The sequence below is a fragment of the Saccostrea echinata genome, unplaced genomic scaffold, assembly GCF_033153115.1.
Source record: "Saccostrea echinata isolate AGI-Se365-2 ecotype Australia unplaced genomic scaffold, CSIRO_AGI_Sech_v1 ptg000054l, whole genome shotgun sequence".
NCBI lineage: Eukaryota > Metazoa > Mollusca > Bivalvia > Ostreida > Ostreidae > Saccostrea > Saccostrea echinata.
In genome coordinates this window covers 1901514-1921197 of record NW_026889803.1, presented here as the reverse complement: position 1 = coordinate 1921197, position 19684 = coordinate 1901514, and the positions used below count along the sequence as shown (strand labels likewise).

The 19684-nt window shown below is 34.4% G+C and overlaps 3 protein-coding genes across 3 annotated transcripts; 1 reads left to right on the top strand and 2 right to left on the bottom strand.

Moving 5' to 3' along the window:
• Nucleotides 1-200: 200 nt before the first annotated feature.
• On the bottom strand, nt 201-4744 carry LOC133206366 (uncharacterized). The gene is made up of 4 exons (XM_061342317.1): nt 4115-4744; nt 2478-2853; nt 2154-2354; nt 201-2016 (listed from the first exon to the last, which is right to left on the bottom strand). Exons 1-4 carry the CDS (start codon nt 4310-4312, stop codon nt 821-823), a joined length of 1971 nt encoding a protein of 656 aa, XP_061198301.1. The 5' UTR covers nt 4313-4744; the 3' UTR covers nt 201-820.
• A 125-nt stretch (nt 4745-4869) lies between these two features.
• LOC133205770 (uncharacterized) lies at nt 4870-13027 on the bottom strand. Its single transcript, XM_061341639.1, has 8 exons — nt 12255-13027; nt 11941-12126; nt 11582-11707; nt 11207-11413; nt 10859-10967; nt 10328-10551; nt 5739-5865; nt 4870-5494 (listed from the first exon to the last, which is right to left on the bottom strand). The coding sequence occupies exons 1-8, from the start codon at nt 12996-12998 to the stop codon at nt 5355-5357; spliced, it is 1863 nt and encodes a 620-aa protein (XP_061197623.1). The 5' UTR covers nt 12999-13027; the 3' UTR covers nt 4870-5354.
• Nucleotides 13028-15644: 2617 nt separating this feature from the next.
• Nucleotides 15645-19147, top strand: LOC133206109 (acetyl-coenzyme A transporter 1-like). Its single transcript, XM_061342038.1, has 8 exons — nt 15645-16274; nt 16449-16603; nt 16699-16883; nt 17054-17238; nt 17508-17628; nt 17773-17881; nt 18136-18242; nt 18575-19147. Exons 1-8 carry the CDS (start codon nt 15685-15687, stop codon nt 18731-18733), a joined length of 1611 nt encoding a protein of 536 aa, XP_061198022.1. The 5' UTR covers nt 15645-15684; the 3' UTR covers nt 18734-19147.
• Nucleotides 19148-19684: the final 537 nt, after the last annotated feature.

Here is a 19684-nt window from a genome sequence, read left to right as displayed (position 1 = left end):
AACAAGAAAAGTTTATAAGCAGTGTTGTATTACTTGTTACAGTTGTATTAAGAGTTTGGTGGAATTTACTCTGTGGTGATGAAAAATTCGAGGCATTCTTTAAGAAACTAGTGAAAATAAGATGTTGAAATAAGATAAACAACAGTAAAACGATTTATTCGAATGACATTGTTTGTAACACACTTGTGATGCATCGCTAGTATTCCAAATTACATGAGGAAAAAAAGAGTATGATTTCCTTTCTTCTAGATAATGATCAGATAAATTTACAAATATTTTTGTCTTTCTTTGATTTTTTTTTCTTCTGATGAATAATACAAGAACACAAAAATAAAACCCATGTAAAGGTATGCTCTTCCCTACATAAAAATTATATGGGGGAAAGTTAATAACAGTATGGAAGTATAGAACCCAACCACCAGATTTTTGGCACTCGCTGTATGGGGTTCAGTATCTACAACTATACAAACAATCATTCTACAATCGTTTTATAACAAAGAACTCTTATCATACAAAAATTTCACTGATAGTAAATATATAGTCCTCACAAAATTATTACACCTTTCGGTATCTTTTTGTTTCCGTATTTAGACTTTTTTCTTTTAGCAAAATTACAATTCAATAGTGACTTTATAGACTGACAACTGGAGTGATAGAAACCTCATTAGAATAAACAATAACATTTTGTGACTGAGGACCTCAAATACGTCAAAAAATATCAGTACAAAACTGAGCAAAAATTCCGTATCATGTTGCATTGCATTAACATTTTTGCTGCAGTAATAATAAAATTTAAATAATTCTATAATTTTGCTAACCATTACTTTCCAAACAGACTTGCAGCAGCTATTCTGGCCTGTAAATTTATATCGGCTGCTGGCTCTTCTTTGCACGTGCACGAGCACATCTCTGCTGGGCAGTTAGGATTGCGTGCAGAGCAGTGTAGCTCGCATATCATACTGACTATATCAACAGCCCCGTATACTGTGGGTTCATTCGCTCCGTATCTTGGTTTGCACGTCTGCTGTGAGATCGGGCATTTCTTACTATATGCTGAGATATCAAATTTATGTGGCTGGTTTTCAATAACTTCCTTCGCTTTAACTTTATTGACTTCCGGTTCTTCGTCATATTGCATCCTGGTGAAGGCGTGATTGCTGGGAAGCTGGAAAAACTGCTCATCTCCTCTGTTTGGACGATTGTTGCCGTATGATGTTGGATTATAATTGTGTTGATATTGTACTTTATTATAGCCGTAGCCTCCTCCATTAACTCCGTAGCCCGGATTCACAATGCCCATACCATATTTCTTCCCTCTGTTTCCATAACCTCTATAATTGTTGCTGCCGTAACTTGTTTGTTTATAACCACCTCCATTTTTACCATAACTTTTCCCGTATCCCTTCTTGACTGGAATAGGCTCCTCCACGATTGGGACAACCACTGGAGCAGGTAGCATAGTGTATCCAAATGACGGGACATATGGTGGCGAGAACATTGGCTGTACAGGCTGAGAAATCATAGGCATAGACATAGGTGGAATATCCATGTATTCAACGTTGCCTCCGTTTTCTCTTCCATTCATTGCCATCAAAAGCATCAGTCCACCTAGACCAAGACCCAGAGGCGCTATCATACTTCCCAATGATAGACCACCAAGAATACCGGAACCCCCAGCAGCAACTGGGGCCACTGGCAATGGGGCAATTGGTGGAATTATGGGGCCGGGAACCAGTTTTTCTGTGGACTGTGGTAGGGGTGGTGTTGTAGTTAGTGATGATGGTGGCCTGCTGGTTTGCTGAGGGTTTGGTGTGGTTATAACTGGTGTTGGTGTTACTATGATTAGTTTGTCAGTGGTGGTTGGAGGAGCACCAGTGGTTGTGGCAGGTGCAGGGCTTGTACTTGGTGGATTTGTGATGATCGGGAATGGAGTAGTAGTTGCGGGTGCTGCGGTAGTTGTCGCTGCAGTGGTCGTAGGGATGACAATAACAGGGTTAGATGTAGTTGGAACAGGTGCTGTTAGGAGAAAGAGACAAAAGGATATCCCAATTTGCTAACTTAGATCTTATTTTTCGTTAATTTTTGTTAAATTTACAAGTGACACACTCACCATTGTGACTTACAAGAGCATTGCAAACCTACGGTATATTTACCTGGAGTAGTCCCAGATCCAGTGTGTCCTCCGTGAATGGTGGCGTATACAGAGTTGTAATCTGGCCAGTGAAAATCCGCCGGAACAGATGCTCCCTGAGCAAGAATTTTGAAATCGGCACAATTTACAAATGTGGGCTGCATTCCGTATCCCATACCACAAACCAACTGACCATTCATACTGCCACATCTCCAGTCTCTAGCTAAAAGATACAATTTTAAAAAAAGGATGAAATTTAATCATTAAAGTTTCAGTGCAAAATACTTAAAAGACGATTACACTAAAATGAAATTGATTTTAATTTGGCAGTTACGACATCGGTTACCTGTCACCCACGTCCACTGCATGACACAGTGATCACATGTTAGTCCTGCTGGTAACTGGAGCGGAACGACGATATCCCCGTCTATATCAGGTATCTGTATGATAGTTTGATCCGCGGTATTGGCGAGTTTCAGGGGATTTTGGTCAAAGCAGACCTGAGAGGCCTCGGTAGTGGCGTCAGATTTACAAAGCTTGAATTTGAAAAAGCCGCCATTGGCACGTGCTGTGACCTGCACTGTGACATTTATTACACCCCCTTCTCGATAGATGTAGGTGGACCTTTTGGAAGCATACTGTCCGTTTGGGGCCTCATTTGGTCTTGATCCCCCGACGTAATCCCCACATCGACCACATTTTCCCGTCAGGTCTCCATCAGTCTGTACAAAAAGATTTTTTTTAAAAATTTATTTTAATTTAAACGCATTTTCTGGATATATTGATAAAAAAAGGGGAGGGGGTTCTCATAGACACCGGTAAACTTGAGGAATGCAAAGATTATTGAAGGTTTTCAATGAAAAGAGAAACTTTAGGCCAGTGGTGGTGTTGTATGTTAATTCCTGGTTTCATATTAAACATGATTCCAATTTTATTTTGAACAAAATGCATTATGGAAAGGCTGTAAATGCATTTTGTAGGTCTTGCGTTTAAAAGTAGATTGATACAGTGAGCTCAACCACTGACATTTCACGAGTGACAAGAGGAAATTATGAAATCATATAACTAAATTCAATGTTGTCTCATTGTTGTCTTCAATGTATCTTAATTTCGTTACAACGGATACGAAATAATTTTTAAGTTATTCATGTATATTTGAATCAAAAGATATTTATCGATAAACACAAACATAGAATATTATTTAATTAAATATAATGAAAGATATCAGAGGTCTTTTTTGAATTCATATATTCACGGTAGATATATAAAAATGTAGAAGTCAATTGATCTCGCATGGCTATTTTGCTAATGTGTCAAATCTCCTCATCGTCCTCAGTTTAAAATAAAATTAGTTAACCATAGTAGTAAAAAAAAACATTTATAAAGGTTTCCTTTTAATCGACTGTTAATTCTGTGTACAGGAAGTAAACATATAACAAAAGATAAACAAAATATTACGATTATCGCCTTATAAACAAATGAATAAATAAAAATAATATAAATCAAAAGAAATTTGCGAGGTTTCATTTCATTCACATCTGATATAACAAGGATACATAACACAAACAAAAAAATGATGCATGGATTGATCTATATACAATTTTTAACCGATTTTGAATAGAAATGACACAAATAATAGATTACTAATATAAGGAAATCGTAGGATTTCTTTGGTGTTCAAATATGCGTCTTTGTGCCATTTTCTATATAAATCTACACAAATTTTGGCACACATTTTATGATGTTATATAAAATCTCACAAAACTACTTTTGCAATCATTAATCCCAGTTATCTACATGAATATAAATTAAAATCTTCTAGTTTACATTGCTGATTTCGGAGAAAAAAGTCTGTTTATGTTATCCTTCAGAGGGATTTAGGTTATTATTCCAAAAATATAATCGTTTTCAATTATCTATAAATTTTGCGTTTGATATCATTAAACATTAAAACAAGTGATTAGTGGTGAACGGAATGCTTACATAAGTCCCTCCACAATTAAGTGACATATCCTCCGTATTCTGCGTAAGTGTGTCCCCCCACGGTGCCTCCCCGAAATATCGCCACACTGATGAACGGCTGGTGGGGGACTTTAGAAATCCATTCCCCAAAACAAAAGGCGCGAACCACGCAAAACAAACAAAAAGTCCAATAGAAAACTTCATTATCTTCCACTGCATATTAAAACACAATAAATTATCCAAACATATTCTTTGTAGTTATAAATCCAATTTCTCCTGATGTCAGTGTGGACTTAATATTTAGACGCCTATCCTTCGCATGTTTTAACTCTGATGTCCTAGCGAATTTCTCTCCAATCCTCTTGGGTCATAAAATATCCAGAATGTGTACTACAGTGATAGATTCTTGGTCCACTACACCGGTCCTGCGATATAACCTGATCCAATGCTACCCAATTACGTCACTCTGACAAGCAACGTAACTAAGCGATCTTGCTTTGACAAGTAAAGCAAAGGGTACACAGTGACGTAACTCCCCTTAACGTAAAGCCTTTACTGGACTTTCTGTCTACTACCTTAATGTTGTATTACGAATTTTATTAAACAAATTATTACTTCAAGGGCGAAAAAATACGATTTTTCGATTTTTTCGTGAAAACATTATGCACGATTGTCATAATTAGTATCCTTCAAAACACCATACTCATGTTAAATGCTTTTGGAGGAAAATGAAAAAGGGGGAGGCGTTATAATAAAAAAAAAAACCCCACTATATATTACTAGATTATAATGCCTTTTATTACTGTAAGTAAGAAAAGCAATAACATTCTGCAAATTTTATATTAAATTTGCTTTAAAATTTTACGTTGGGAATGAATTAACCTAACGATTACTTCCCTGTGGCAATTCACCATCTTTGGATAGACAAGTTCTTTACAACAATGCATAAGCTTATCATTTAACAATAAGAAAGACACTGGTTCATTCCTTCTTTAACCTGATTTAAAATAATAATAATAATTCTTTTTGCAGAAAAAAACCTTTCGTTTGGAATAAGCCACAACACTAACACAACGTACTAATCAACATAAATCTTTAGCATGCTTTTTTGAAGAAACATCATCCATGAACAATGCTTTAATAATTACAGTGTTATTGAATCTAGGAAAAGGAGACTTCAGTGTCAAGAACCACAGCACTATATTTATGGCACAACTGTCCAGAAAATTCATCAAGTTAAAAACACTGCTGCTGAATGTGGCTAAAATCTGTCATTGAATTCGAACACTCCCTCTGTGATGTGTTTGATCATGTGACGTTTGTCACTAATCACTGCATTCATTTGATCCTGTATCCAACAAAGGACTTCAGGGGTAGTCTGTGTGGAGGCTGAATAGTATGCTATAAATAGATTTAAACAAAAATCAATGACCAGAAATACAATTAATCATCCAGGACGGTTTCAGATGCAGTAATTACCAATTTAATAAGGGGTGAAATCATCACTGCATACTCAGAAAATAAAGACACTGACTGAAACCCCATTTCTTTCATATTGTTCATAATCTTCCATGATTCAAAATAATTTTCTCCAAATATTTGAACATCTATAATGGTTTCTATGGTTGTCCTGTAAAAGCCTTACTGTCATCTTTACAAGACATGTAGAAACAGGTCCACGCTGATCCACAGAAGATCTCTGCAGGAAGTGGAAACTCGTGGCTCAGAAATAGAAGCTTTCCCAGGAAATGGTACGCATGGCGATAAATATCCTAAATAATTGAAAAAAATGAGAAACGTGTTTATTCAATAAATGCATTTAAGTCTTTGAAAGTTTATAAGGGTTTGGCAGTTACTTTTCACTCATGCATATTATTTTTCTTGCAGCTAGTTATTAATAAGAATATACTTGAGTGAAAAGTATCAGGCCATCTTTTCATTAACTATTAAAACTAATAAACATTACAATTATATTACATTCCTAATAGACTTCTTATCAGACCTATGGAAATCAGTCAAATCACTGATTGTGTTGAGAAAAAAAACAAAACATTGCATATGCAAAATATCTCGGCAAGATCCTTAACACATTTCCAAGGAAAATATCTGCTGTTATGAATGTTCCTAAATGATTATATATATATTCAATGATCCAAATTTTCAATAAGCACTAAAAAAAGTTTCTTTGCTTTGATCTCTTTCAGGAAGTGTGTCTCATGATCAAAACTTGGGTGGGAGTTCCTGCTGGATGTGTGTGAGAGTCAACTTGACCTAAATCTACAGTGATAGCTATCTTCTTAATCATACAGTGATAATTATCTTCTAAATCAAAACACTTATTGGAATTGTATCACTGTGCAACAACGCATTTTTTACAGTTAAGCTTTTATATTTTATTTATTTTTTTTACGAATAAATTTGTTTGAAAATGCTTTGAAAACCAGTAATTTAAATACATGTATTCAATGCAAATATTTGAGTACTATTTTTTCTCATTTATACACCCAAACAAGTTTTTCTATTCAGCTGTGGAATGCATGTAATTATAACAGTGCAGGAGTGTTGTTTTTCTGAATTCCCTACACCAAGAAACATGTCAGCCCGAGGCTACAAACTGCGGTGTAATACTGCATAGGAAGTGTGTATCTACCTGAGAACTGTGCAATGCAATCTAATATCACCCAGTCCCAGGAATATACTCAAAAGTACTAGTATCCAATTCTTTTTTTTTTAAAATAAGTTTAATTTTACATGAGCAGCAGTTTATATTGTGTGATACATTGTCATAGAATTTTAAAGTTGTAGTTGCAAATAATAAATATACATGTACCCATTGGTACCCTATTATATTCCTTGACAATAGACCGTTTCATGGTAACTGCGGTACTGCTCTTTTGTAGGGCAAAATGATATAGTTTGGTGAAATATGACATAAAAGTAATTGTTAAATATATGTCATTTAATTACATGTATCTGTCAACAAAACTTCGCCAAACATTTTTATTTTGCCCTGCAAAAGAGTTGTACTGTAGTTACCTTGAAGGGGCTAATTTTCATCTATAAATAAAGTTATGCAGCATATAGGAAGATTCTCCAGTTTGAAAAAAAAAATTAAAATAACCTGTATGTTGACAGCTGCAAAATATTTGCCTCAAAATCAATCATCTGGGTTTTGTTTTTGAATATAGTCAAATGGACTAGCTACATTTTTAAAGGAGAATTTAAAACAATTCTAGATAAGCATATAAAAAATCAACTAGTAACCATGACAAGAGGCCCATGGACCACATCGCTCACCTGAGAATGTTGGCTATGAAAAAGCAAAAAATCAGTTCAGTATTGGAAAGTTAAAATATAAAAGTGGCCCCAGATTACCACCACCCCCAACAGGGACAAGATTTGAACACACTTGAATCTACATTACCTGATGATGAAGATGCTTCTGAATTAATATGACTAATCATGGCTTTGCTGTTCTTGAGAAAAAGATTTTTAATGGTATTTCCTTTGTATGTTCTTTTGTATAACTTTGATCCCCTGTTGTGAGCCTTCTCTACTCCTGGGTGATTTGAACAAATTTGAATCTACATAACTGAGGATGGTTATATATTAATATGACTACACATGGCTTTGCTGTTCTTGAGAAGAAGATTTTTAAAGATTTATCCTATGTATTCATGGGTAAAAATTTGACCACCCATTGTGTCCCCTCCCTACCCCCATGGGTCATGATTTGAATCTACACTACCTGAGGATGCTTCTCTATAAATACGACTAATCATATGGCTTTGCTGTTTTCAAAAAGAAGATTCTTAAAAGATTTTTCCTATGTATTCTTATGTGAAACTTTGATTGTCCATTGTGGCCCCACCCTACTCCCCTGGATCATGGATTGAATCACTCTGAATCTACACTACATGAGGATACTTCCATATAAATATGACCAATCAAGGCTTTCCTCTTCTTGAGAGGAAGATTTTTAAAAAATTATCCTATGTATTTCTATGTAAAACTTTGATTGCCCATTGTGGCCAAACCCCCGAGAGTCATGATTTGAACAAACCTGAATCTACACCACCTGAGGATGCTTCACATAATTTCATATTTTCTGGCCCAGTGGTTCTTGAAAACAAGATTTTAAAAGATGCCATAAATTTTTCACTAATTCTTAACTATCTCCCACTGGAAGAAGGTGTGGCCCTTCATTTGAACAAACTTAAATTCCCTTTACCCAAGGATACTTCATGGCAAGTTTGCTTGAAATTGGCCCAGTGGTTCTTGAGAAGAAGTCAAAAATGTGAACAGTTAACAACTAGATTGATGGACGCCAGACAAAATATGATCAGAAAAACTCACTTGACCCTTTGGCTCAGCTGGGCTAATGAATAATGCATATCAATTTAAGTCCACTGTACACAATTTAAGAAACATCATAAGGACCATAGCATTTTGTTTGATTATTGATTGATATAAAGCTATATATACTTTCACTGCATTTTCCTATCAGAAAACTGTTATTTAAAATGACCAAACATAGGGCTAAATAATGAATAAATATGAAAATGTATGAGAATCACATACTTAGTGAAAAAATATGGAAATTTTTTATATGTAATACATTAACTGCTAGAGAACTGATGGGTTATGGGATCAAAAGTCAATGTTCTTGTACATGTAATAATCATTAGCATGGAAAATGTTTTCCAGAAAGGCCAAAAACATGTCAATCAGAAGAAATCACTCATAAATAAATGATCAAAAAAGAATAACTGACAGTCACAAAGAAAATCTCTATTAATGTGGAAAATGCATTAATTTAGCAATTTTCGTGATCAAGAAATCCGTGGACATAAGGAAATATATAGAGTGTGATGGATACGTCAAATAAGCCATGAAATATCACAGGCAGTGATGATTTACACTGACCACCTAAATCAATATATACTGTCTATCTTGTTACTGGTCAGTGTATAATAATTATGACAATACAAAAAACAAAATCATCTTTAAAGTCTCTAAAAGTACAATATCCTTTTATTGTTTTACAAACTGCAGACCAGTGGATGCATATTTTATCAGTAAATACACAGTAATTTAATTCTAATGCACTAGATCTACTTGATAGGATTTCAAAAAATAATTTATGTCATATATTATCTGTGTTAATTATCTGATGTCGCCATATAACTTCAATGCATCAAGATGTATCAAATCCACTTGATGTCATATTTAAATTTTGTACATTTTAAAGCCATTTTTGAGGACAAATCATCTAATTTCTTCATTTAATGGTTGAAAGTTAAATTATAAAGAATAAGAGTTTAAATGTTACCCAGGTTACCCTGCTTTTTTATAAACCAGTTTGTGATTTATAAAGCATAGATTGCCCCAACCCAAGTTGTATAATTGGATTAATTTTATAATTTATCCCTTAAATAATAATTAAACCTTTAGAATTTTTTTTTCTTTTTTTAAATTCATTTCCACAAATAAATAGCATGACTGTATTAAGTTTCCTTGATGAAGTACATGTACATTTTGTTGCAGATATGGAATAACAGTTGTAAGTTCCTTGTAATTCTCCATCCACCACTAGCTTGCAGTTTACCTTCTCTTGTGTTGGGTTTTAAAAAACAATTACACAAATCTAAAACTCATACCGTATATACTCGCCTATAAGTCGGTTTTTGGGGAGTAAAATTTTGGTCCAAAACTCTATGTCCAACTTATAGGCGAGTTATAAAAAGACCTGTATCTTTCTGGAGGGTCAAATGTAGCATTTTTTTAAACATTTCGACAACTATCTTTGAACAAAGTCAGGATACATTATATCATTTATGTATTCTAAGATTATGCATAAATACATGATAAAGTACAAGTATCACGCATTTTAATAACTTTATTTTTATCTTAAGTGTGCGTAACTTATTTTTTTAATGATTTAAAATTACATATCAGCATCATTTCTTAAAATGTTACCAGGTAATTGAAACTTGGTTAAAAAATCAGAGCATTGATTTGAAATTGTCAACCGATCCTAACAAAAAGTTGTACTGACTTATAAGCGGGTCAATGGCAAATCCCTTTGAAATAACCTCAAAAAATAAAACCAACTTATCGGCGAGTATATACGGTAATCTAAATACAGCTAACCATTCATCCAGCAGTATTTCTGCATGCACCACCAGCCCATTACCTGATGTACATAATACTCAGACAAATACATATACTTACAAGAAACCAATTTCCCATGGTAACACATCTGGGGGTGGGGCGTAATCTGATCTGTTGGTAGTGTTCCTCCCGGGGTCGAGCAAAAACTAGAGCACACAAGGCTAGAAATTCCTGTTGAGTGACTTGAAGATTCTGACCCCAGGTTAACAAAAGGAAATACCTCAAACAGTACACGATGAAACCATTCTTCCTACCATAGCGGTCAAACCATTTTGTTCTTACCACTACAATTAAATAATATCTTTCTCAAGAAAATGATTTAGAAATCCAATTAAAGTACCAAAAGTCATATAATTGATCTTGAAAGATACTTGAAAATGAGACATAGTCTCCTTAAACCCATTGTAGATTTTCTTTTGTAAAATATGAATGAAGGCATCTTGGATAAAATTTTCTTTTCAAGGACCCCAAATGAAAATAATATCATGCTTTGTAAGATCTTATAGATGAAGCTGATCTGTCTGTTTGACCTTTACTTACAATGTTGTATAGCAGGTATTAAGAGTTGACTGTTTTTTTGTTGAGTTTTACCTGGTTCTAGGTGTGACATGATATGATGAAAGCTGTTAAGGTTCCAGAATATCTTATCTTCATGAATTTTGTGAACAGGTGGGATTTCTGGGTCGTCAATGGCTAAAATCTGTTAAATATACAGTGTATAATAACATAACTTTTTTTGAAAATATATTATCCATACATTTGTACTGCAGCAATTTTATAGTCTCCTATCCTAAACTCTTGAAAATAAAAAAAACTTTTTTTGTTTGTTTGCTTGTTTGTTAGTTAGAAATTTGTTACAACAAATTTTAAAAAGTTACCCTGTTTCCACAAATAAAATATGAAACCCTAGAACAAGCATCTCGATCACTCAAACCCTACCCCTGCAATCCTAAGAGGTTCCCAGGGGCTGCGTCCATACTCATTGACAAGATTTTCTTGGCGTGGAAGGACACTTCTGTAAACATGAGATCTGAGATCAGCCAGAGCCACCTCAACACAGGGCTGACCATAGGTGGTGTCCTCCTGGAGCATGCGATGCCAGTAAAAATTATTATGCATGGCCATTAAATGTGTGGGATACTTCAGCTAAAATAAAATTAGAGTTTATGAAAGAGTACAGTATTTAGTGTGCTTCCATTGCTGGATTTCTATATAACATAAAGTCAGAAAATATTATTGTTCCAACAAAGAGTGACAGGCTGTACAAGCAATAGGTATTGTTGAATCAAAAAGTTATCTGTTTTCTGGCCTTACTAAGGTTATCTTTTCTGCTAGAAGTTTTGAAAAGTATCCTTTGTGTACCACCTCCTCAGGGCTTGCCTGTAGGCAGTAAAACAGTCTAGAATGTTCCACAGATCTGGCAAAGGCAAAATTGTGAGACTGTAAATGAAACAGGAGACATATTTAGGCTTTTAGAATATGTGTTACAAGTAAAAAAAATCCAATCCAGTGAATATTTTGTTCTTTTAAAAGTAACAATGACAAATAATAAATTGGATAGATATACCACTTTATCTTTGATAAGTGCCGTAAATGGCATTCTAAACAGATTACATATATATAAAATCATAGAGTCATCATAGGTTTATTCGAACCATGAAAGCTTGTTTTACCATTTCTCTGGATAACATTGGATGGTTTTCTATTGCTTTGTAGCGGTTAACCCATTCTGCAAAAGTTTCCACACTCTTTCTCCCCCTGAGGTCTAGCTGTTCGTTTAATCCATCAACAACATATTGAGAGGTGAAGTCATTGCCAGCAATAATACTCAGTTCTGTCATTAAATGGTGACTCTGAAACTATAAAATTAATGGTCTCCTTCTACCGGTAATTGTACAAACGTAACCTTCCATCATGTTACAGAAAGCAATGAAAATTCTAAGAGTCAGATTAAGACATACAAATCAATGCTAAAATTTCTACCAACCCCAAATGTATTCATGACTCTTTCAGTGGAGATTATGCCACACATAACTGACTCAGGTTTCACAGGAACTTCAATGGGAAGACCTAACTGTAGACTATTTAGGAAGTCAAACAGTTCATTAGGGATAAATCTGCAGTTCTTAAAAATACAAAAATCTGAATCATTGCTCCAAATCACAAAAGCTTTTTCACGTTCATGCAGAGCTTTTGCAATCATAAAATCCGCTTCCCCTGTAACACTCTGGATTAACTCGCATCCGCAAGATTTCAGTGTTTCAACAATCTGGATTTCTAAACACACGGGTCTGATAAACATCTGTTCTTCCAAGTCAAACATTTCTTTTGTTCCTCTACATACATTTATCACCTCATTTAAGTTACTGACTTCCCTATGATGTCTTTTCATCCAGGTGTCTAATTTGTGTTGTGTATTGGCATCAGAACATCCTTTAGTAGCGTCCAAGAAGAACACAAAAGAAATCTTTAACTGTCTGAAAATTTCAACAAATCTTCTAATGAAATTATCCATAGATCCATATTCTCCTCCCAGTATTCTTAAGTATTCATTGTTTCTGAGACTGCTTAAACCTTTCCAAAACTTTGGAAGAAGCATGTGTTCAAAAGAATAAAAGTCCACCAGGATTTCAATGCCGCCTCTACTTTTGGCCACAGCTACGAGGTCCACCTCCTCAGCACACTCATCCCTCCTCCTCAAACAATGACCTAACAAGCCTCGGATTCCCATCACTCAACTACAAATAAGAATGTCTTAATTTTTTTTTATTTAAAAAAATCAAACTAAACTAGAAGTACTGTGAGCACTGAGCTCACAAAATGATATCCCCCCCACCCACCCCCCCACCCTACTCCTATACGAGTACGTGTATAATGGCAAGGCCCATTTTTTGCTATGGGAAACCCAAAATATCTGTCTGATCAGAACATTAAAAATGAGATGCACAATGGCACTAATAATTATTCTGAGAAAGTCTCATTAAATTTTATTTGGTGCTAAAGGAGGAATAAGGGATGGTTACCCCCCAATGTTATAGAAAGAATTGCAGTGTCCAGGCTTTGCTATGAGAAACCCTAAATATCTAACTGATCAAAACAAAAAATAGGAAGTGCACTGAAACACATCAGCAATGGATACTTATAATATATAAAATATAACTTGTAAAATAAAAAACATCTGGGGCTTCAGAGACAGCTGTAGACATAACTGCAGACATAAATGTCAAGATGTGATGTAACATAATCAGGTCCAGCACAATACCCTGATAAAGGTATGTAGCTATATAGCTTTATCAAGGTATTAAAAATACCTTGATCAAGGTATTTTATGTAATGAAAATACAAAAAAAAATCTTAAAAAATTAAATTTAAAAGTCGAATTATGAGTTGTGGTCAGTGTATTCACTCGTGCATGAAAAGTACTCAGGTATCAAAAAGGCAGAATAAAAGAACGTCTCCTCACACGACATGCATTTTTATCGATTTCTTTGTGTTTGAGTACTTTACATGCATGAGTGAATTTACTGACAACAACTCAGAACTCGATGTCGTTGTTCATTTCGTTAGTGGATGTATTATGAATTCTGTTTTTGTATAAGAGGAAAACAAGCCTCTACTTCTGACATCTCTGCGTGCACAGGAGTCGGCAGTTTTATCCATAAAACAACGTAAACAACAACCAGTGAGCTTCGCTCGCGAAGCTCTCTGGTTGTTGTTTACGTTGTTTTATGGATAAAACTGCCGACTCCTGTGCTGCGTGATTGGATATCACTCACTGACTATCACTCACTGAAGCACATGAGAGAAACAAAAAAAATTTAGAAAATCAATGCCCGATCTACAGCATATGCAAGAAATAAAGAGTGGAAACATGATAATACCAGTTTTTGCGTTTCAGCAGCATATCTCTACTTTTGGTTTCACTTTTAGGCTGACATTAAGTCTTACTCAGTTTTACTCAATTCTGCATATTCTATTTTGATACTTTTTCCACTGGGATCACTGTTGGAAATCTTTCCATTAAATTTTTCTTAATTTCAGTAATATTAATTTTTCAAAACTAAATAATAAATACTCTATATATGGCATTTTGATCTTCATCAGGACTTTCCTATGTACTACTTGTATAAATCGCACGTTTAACTTCCTGTGAGAAGTAAACAATCGTGTTTCGCCACGTCGATTTACAGCGTTTTTTGTTTTTAAACAACAGATGGTTCCAAGAAAGTATAGATACACTTTTAAGAGGTAATGATATCTAATTTCAAGGTAATGTTGAACAATGGGTGAAAAGAAGATGTTGTTCTGAATTACGAACTGAGCACCTCCTTACACTTGCAAAACGAGATAGTGGCATATGGTTTATTTTGAAACCGTTGTTGATTTTGTATTCACTGACTGGAGTACAAGGATTTTAACGTTATTTTATTGATAACAGTTTAAATATAGTGCACATGTATGATATTTGGGTATAATTCTATAACTATTTTGTTTTGTTTGAGGTTTATCTTCTCATTTATGCTTAGAGTTTTAGGTGCAGATTCAAATCTCTGGTGTTTTGCATGTTCCATACCTGTTACATTTCATGCAGTATAAACCATCCTGGTTCAGAAAAGATCTGTCCTACTTGGGAAAGGGTTGCTGTCATCAGGATTCAGGAATAAAGACAATTAAGATGGGAGGAATTTGATAGAACGTTCTATCGTTAAAATGATATTGTCCTACGGACCCGGTTTAAAAATAGAATTTGTTCCGTGTATTGGCAATGTAGCAAAATAAACATGGGTGATAACTCGAACTCAGTGCATTTACTGTGATCAATCTGGAGAGTTCCAAGTGTCAACATAGCGTGTAAATTTGAAGCGAGAAAAAACATTGAGAAAATGAGTTGAATTTTCATCTTTGTATGGATTATTTTTTTTAGTTAAAAGGCATATACAATCTCAAAAACGTTTGTTATGATTAATTTGGTAGTTATTTTCAGTGCAACTCCTTTTGTATACTTCAAAATCATTTTGGAGTGGATCCACTCCGATTTGCTACATTGCAAGTATATGTGACGTATTCTAACTGTGGTGAGGGCTTGTCCCAAGACACGGTTAGATTATTCTAACTAGGGAGGAATGTGTTATTCAGAAAAATTCAGCATTTCAATTTACAGATGCACATGTGTTATTTATAGTTATACTGGTCAAGAGTACGGGTCTGCATATTCTCTTTACATTTTTTGTTGTTACAGAAATTGGAATTAATTAATTCATCTTTTCATTAAAAGTGACAGTGTATAGTGGGGATCATATCTCTTGAAATATGAAGAAATGCTTCTTTCAGATCAGGTTTCTATTATTTCAATTTTTAAGGATACTCTCTGCTTTTTTCAGGGATGAATAATGAAAAACCAATAGAATGAAGAATTTATGTTGAAGAATATCCTTGGAAATCTATCATCACTAGTCAAAATAACCAACATGACCTCAAGACGACCTCAGTCAGCCAGGCACTCTTATGTGGAAAGGGATATAGGGGAGGATTCATTTCCGCATGTTCCCATTTCATCTGGGGGAACGCAAGACAACCCAAGAGGTTTAGAAGGAGACTATGGCAATGTAGCTTTGCTACTGTTTTTATATGTACTTCAGGGTATACCTCTCGGAGTAGCAGGCAGTGTTCCTATGCTGCTGCAAAGCCGAGATGTTAGTTATAAAGAACAAGCTGTGTTCAGTTTTGTATTTTGGCCATTCAGCATTAAATTGATATGGGCACCACTTGTGGATTCAATGTATCTTCCATCTTTTGGAAGAAGGAAGAGTTGGCTGGTTCCAATTCAGTATCTGATTGGTGTATTCATGATGTTATTATCATATAAAGTAGACTCTTTGATAGGCAGCGAGAAAAGTGGTGGTGGAGTGAGTATATACATGCTTACAGCTATTTTCTTCATGCTGAATTTTCTGGCTGCCACTCAAGACATAGCAGTTGATGGCTGGGCCTTAACGATGCTATCTAAGTAAGTTATCAAGAGTTTTTCAGTGTTTTTTTTTTCACAATGTCAATAGGATCTGTTGTTCTTTACAAGCACATAATTTTAATATTGATTAAATGTTAGAATATTTGTGATAAAATGACAAAAATTACAGTTTTTGATTTTAAAATGAATTTACAATTAATATAAATTTTCTAGGAGAAATGTTGGCTGGGCAAGCACATGTAATACTGTTGGACAAACTGCAGGGTATTTTCTGGGAAACATTCTATTCTTAGCCTTGGAGTCAGCAGATTTTTGTAACAAGTACCTGAGAAGTGAACCTCAGGAAACTGGAGTTGTTACCCTTGCTGGTAAGCAAATAGTAACATAAGATGTTGCATCCGCTAGAAGTATTCATTGTCTAATTGATCATTTCTAATCAACTGCTTACTTTCAAAATTTGTAGGATTTATGTTCTTCTGGGGCATCGTTTTCTTTGTAACAACTACCCTGGTTATGATTATGAAACATGAAACTGATGACCCTGATGCGGACAGTGAACAAGGTATCATCGACACATACAAACAGCTGATCAAGGTCATTCGCTTACCTCCTATCATCTCTTATGCCATCATCCTTCTAACAGTCAAGGTATTTATAGTGAAACTTCAACTTTTGCAAACTCAATTGTTTCATGTAAATCTCACAATTTGAAGTCTGTTTATTTCATTCTTATTTTAAATATAAATGTTTAAAAATATGGTGTGAACATCATTTGATATAAGATAAGATATACGTGAAATATATTACTTTTTGAACAGATAGGATTTGCTGCTGCTGATTCACTAACAGGTCTGAAGTTGATTGAGGCTGGAATGAAAAAGGAGACGTTAGCTCTGTTTGCAGTTCCCATGATTCCTATTCAGATCATTCTACCACTGATCATCAGTAAATACACGGCCAGCAAAACTCCCATGGATGTGTTTCTGCGTGCAATGCCATTTAGGTAATGTCAACTTAGGATGTCTTTGAGTACAATTTGGCAAAAATATTTTTTTCCCCTTGATCTCTTGCATATATAAAGCATCCTAAAAAAACTTGCTTATAGCAAAGTGCCAAGCACAAACAAATTTTGATTCAGTATAAACATAATATCCATTAAATTCATAATTTTTTTTTAACCACAGAGAATAAAAACCACTTTGCTGTAACTCATTATAAGCGTGTTCATTGTTATTATATTTTACTGAGATTTGTTGGTCTTGTTATTGACAGATTACTCCTAGGACTGGTGTATGCTTTCATGGTGTGGATGGCATCCAGGGTACAGCCTAGTCCTGGAGTTTTCCCCATCTCATTTTATGTATTCATATTAATTGTTTATGCTGTACATCAGGTGAGTACTGTAAAATTTCTTTATATTACAAATTTTCTCACTGTTTTAACAGAATTTAATTTGTATTTCATCATACATGTGTCTCAAGTTTTGTATCTGTATATGTTTTTTTTTTCAAATGCAAATGATATATATTTATTACAGGTGACATTGTATAGCATGTTTGTATCGGGCATGGCTTTTCATGCTAAAATCAGTGACCCTGCCATAGGAGGCACATACATGACACTGCTCAACACCCTATCCAATCTAGGTAAAATATGCACTGAATTTTGGAGCATCAATAGTTTCTTATGTGCATTATACATGTATTATCATTTTAAGAGTCATATTTATTTTATATAAAATATATATGTTCTAATGGGTCAAAGTTATTCATCAAAGCTAATATTTAATAACTATTGAAAATAAATCTTTTCTTAATGCCTTCTTGCAAATATTAAAGAATGAGGAGAACAAATATCAAGGACATGTATTTGTTGTTTTAACATTTAGTTACTTTTTTAGGTGGTAACTGGCCTAGTACAATGGCACTGTGGTTAGTGGATGGCTTGACATGGAAGAGTTGTATTGGAGCAATGGGGAGTTGTGAGAAATCAGCACCACTAGAAGAGGTGAGCCAGAAACAATTAACTGTTACAACAAATGTGACTACATTTTTTGGCAACAATCACTAGTACATGTACAATGTACATGTATGTTGTTTGGTGACGATTTGATAAGTCATTCAGTCACATGCTTAACTATAAACAGATGTTGAAATCAAACTCAGTTGTCATTGGGAACTTAACAAAGGGGGGAGTAAATAGATCATTATTAAACTTCATGGTCACAATAGAAAACTGGTTCAGTATAAGCAAGCCAGACAATACCGTAGTATTCTATACCCTCTCTACAGACAGAGCTAGTAGCCCAAAGTTTCTCATATCTATTATTATCATTCCAGCAATGTACACAGCATGGTGGTGTATGTGAGACCAATATAGATGGATATTATATAGAGTCTATTCTTCTGATAGCTGTAGGATTCCTGTGGTACATATGGAGATACAGAAAAGTTAAACAGCTCGACAGACTTGATGTTTCTGCTTGGAAATGCTCCTGATCTAACTCTCAAGCTTAGCACTAACAAACATTCCTGTGTTTTGATATTATTTGATGCAATCAGAATTTAGTATACACTGTATGTATTCAAAAAATTGTTTTCTTGTTTATTCTTCATCAGCTCAAATTGTGTACATACAGATATTTCTATTAATATCACTGTTAATTGGAATGAATTTTTGATAGATAAATCTGAATCTCTCGATTAACACTGGGTGTTACAGAGTCAGAGGCAGTTCAAAAGAAATATTTATATGGACTTTTACTTTGTCTTAAAATATATCACTCCAGAACTATTTTGGTTTTTGTTGTGTTTGTTGATATTTTTTAGGTAGGGTACAAAAAAGTGATTTTGTTTCTTTTGTTTTATATTTTTAAATGTCAAAGGAAAGTTATGGATAAATAATGTAATGCTACTTTGATTAAACCTTGTTATGAAAATATGAGGACTGATCATTACATTACAAGCAGACAATTTGAATTTATTCTGCTAGAGGAAAATGGATTGTGTTTGATAGCATGGTGATATAATCACCATATACATATTGGTATATCCAAATACAACTTGAATATTGGTTTTTTTGTCAAAATGTGTCTTCCACATTCATTCACTTTACTGTCATTTCATTCCAGGTTTCTCGACTTACAGCCTGGTTATGATTTTATAGGAGATAATCATGCCAATGTCTCCTCCACTTCGAGTAGATATAATACTGCTGGTAGAAGAGGGGGCAGCATAAAGAATTCACTTTAATTAGAAATGCTTTACTGACTTCTATACTGCTATACTGATAGTGAAAACAATAGGTCATCTACTAGTCAGGGGCAAACATAATACTAAGTTTGAACTAAACTTTGTTGGACATAATCATTAGAAGGTTTTGCCCTTAAATTTGTTACATGTACTTAGAAACACTAGGACTTTGATAAAATTGCAACAGGAGAGGTGAAA

What these genes read in the sequence shown, in the direction of transcription:
- LOC133206366 (XM_061342317.1), bottom strand. Translation starts at nt 4,312, where the DNA reads ATGCAGTGGAAGATAATGAAGTTTTCTATTGGACTTTTTGTTTGTTTT. An exon ending in TTAATTGTGGAGGGACTTAT is followed by an intron (nt 2,854 to 4,114) that starts GTAAGCATTCCG and finishes CTTTTTGTACAG; the next exon opens with ACTGATGGAGACCTGACGGG. An exon ending in GCAGTGGACGTGGGTGACAG is followed by an intron (nt 2,355 to 2,477) that starts GTAACCGATGTC and finishes TGTATCTTTTAG; the next exon opens with CTAGAGACTGGAGATGTGGC.
- LOC133206109 (XM_061342038.1), top strand. Translation starts at nt 15,685, where the DNA reads ATGTTGAAGAATATCCTTGGAAATCTATCATCACTAGTCAAAATAACC. An exon ending in CTGCGTGCAATGCCATTTAG is followed by an intron (nt 17,239 to 17,507) that starts GTAATGTCAACT and finishes TGTTATTGACAG; the next exon opens with ATTACTCCTAGGACTGGTGT. An exon ending in CAACACCCTATCCAATCTAG is followed by an intron (nt 17,882 to 18,135) that starts GTAAAATATGCA and finishes TTACTTTTTTAG; the next exon opens with GTGGTAACTGGCCTAGTACA.
- LOC133205770 (XM_061341639.1), bottom strand. Translation starts at nt 12,998, where the DNA reads ATGGGAATCCGAGGCTTGTTAGGTCATTGTTTGAGGAGGAGGGATGAG. An exon ending in CATGTCACACCTAGAACCAG is followed by an intron (nt 10,552 to 10,858) that starts GTAAAACTCAAC and finishes ATTTAATTGTAG; the next exon opens with TGGTAAGAACAAAATGGTTT. An exon ending in CCATGGGAAATTGGTTTCTT is followed by an intron (nt 5,866 to 10,327) that starts GTAAGTATATGT and finishes TCAATTATTTAG; the next exon opens with GATATTTATCGCCATGCGTA.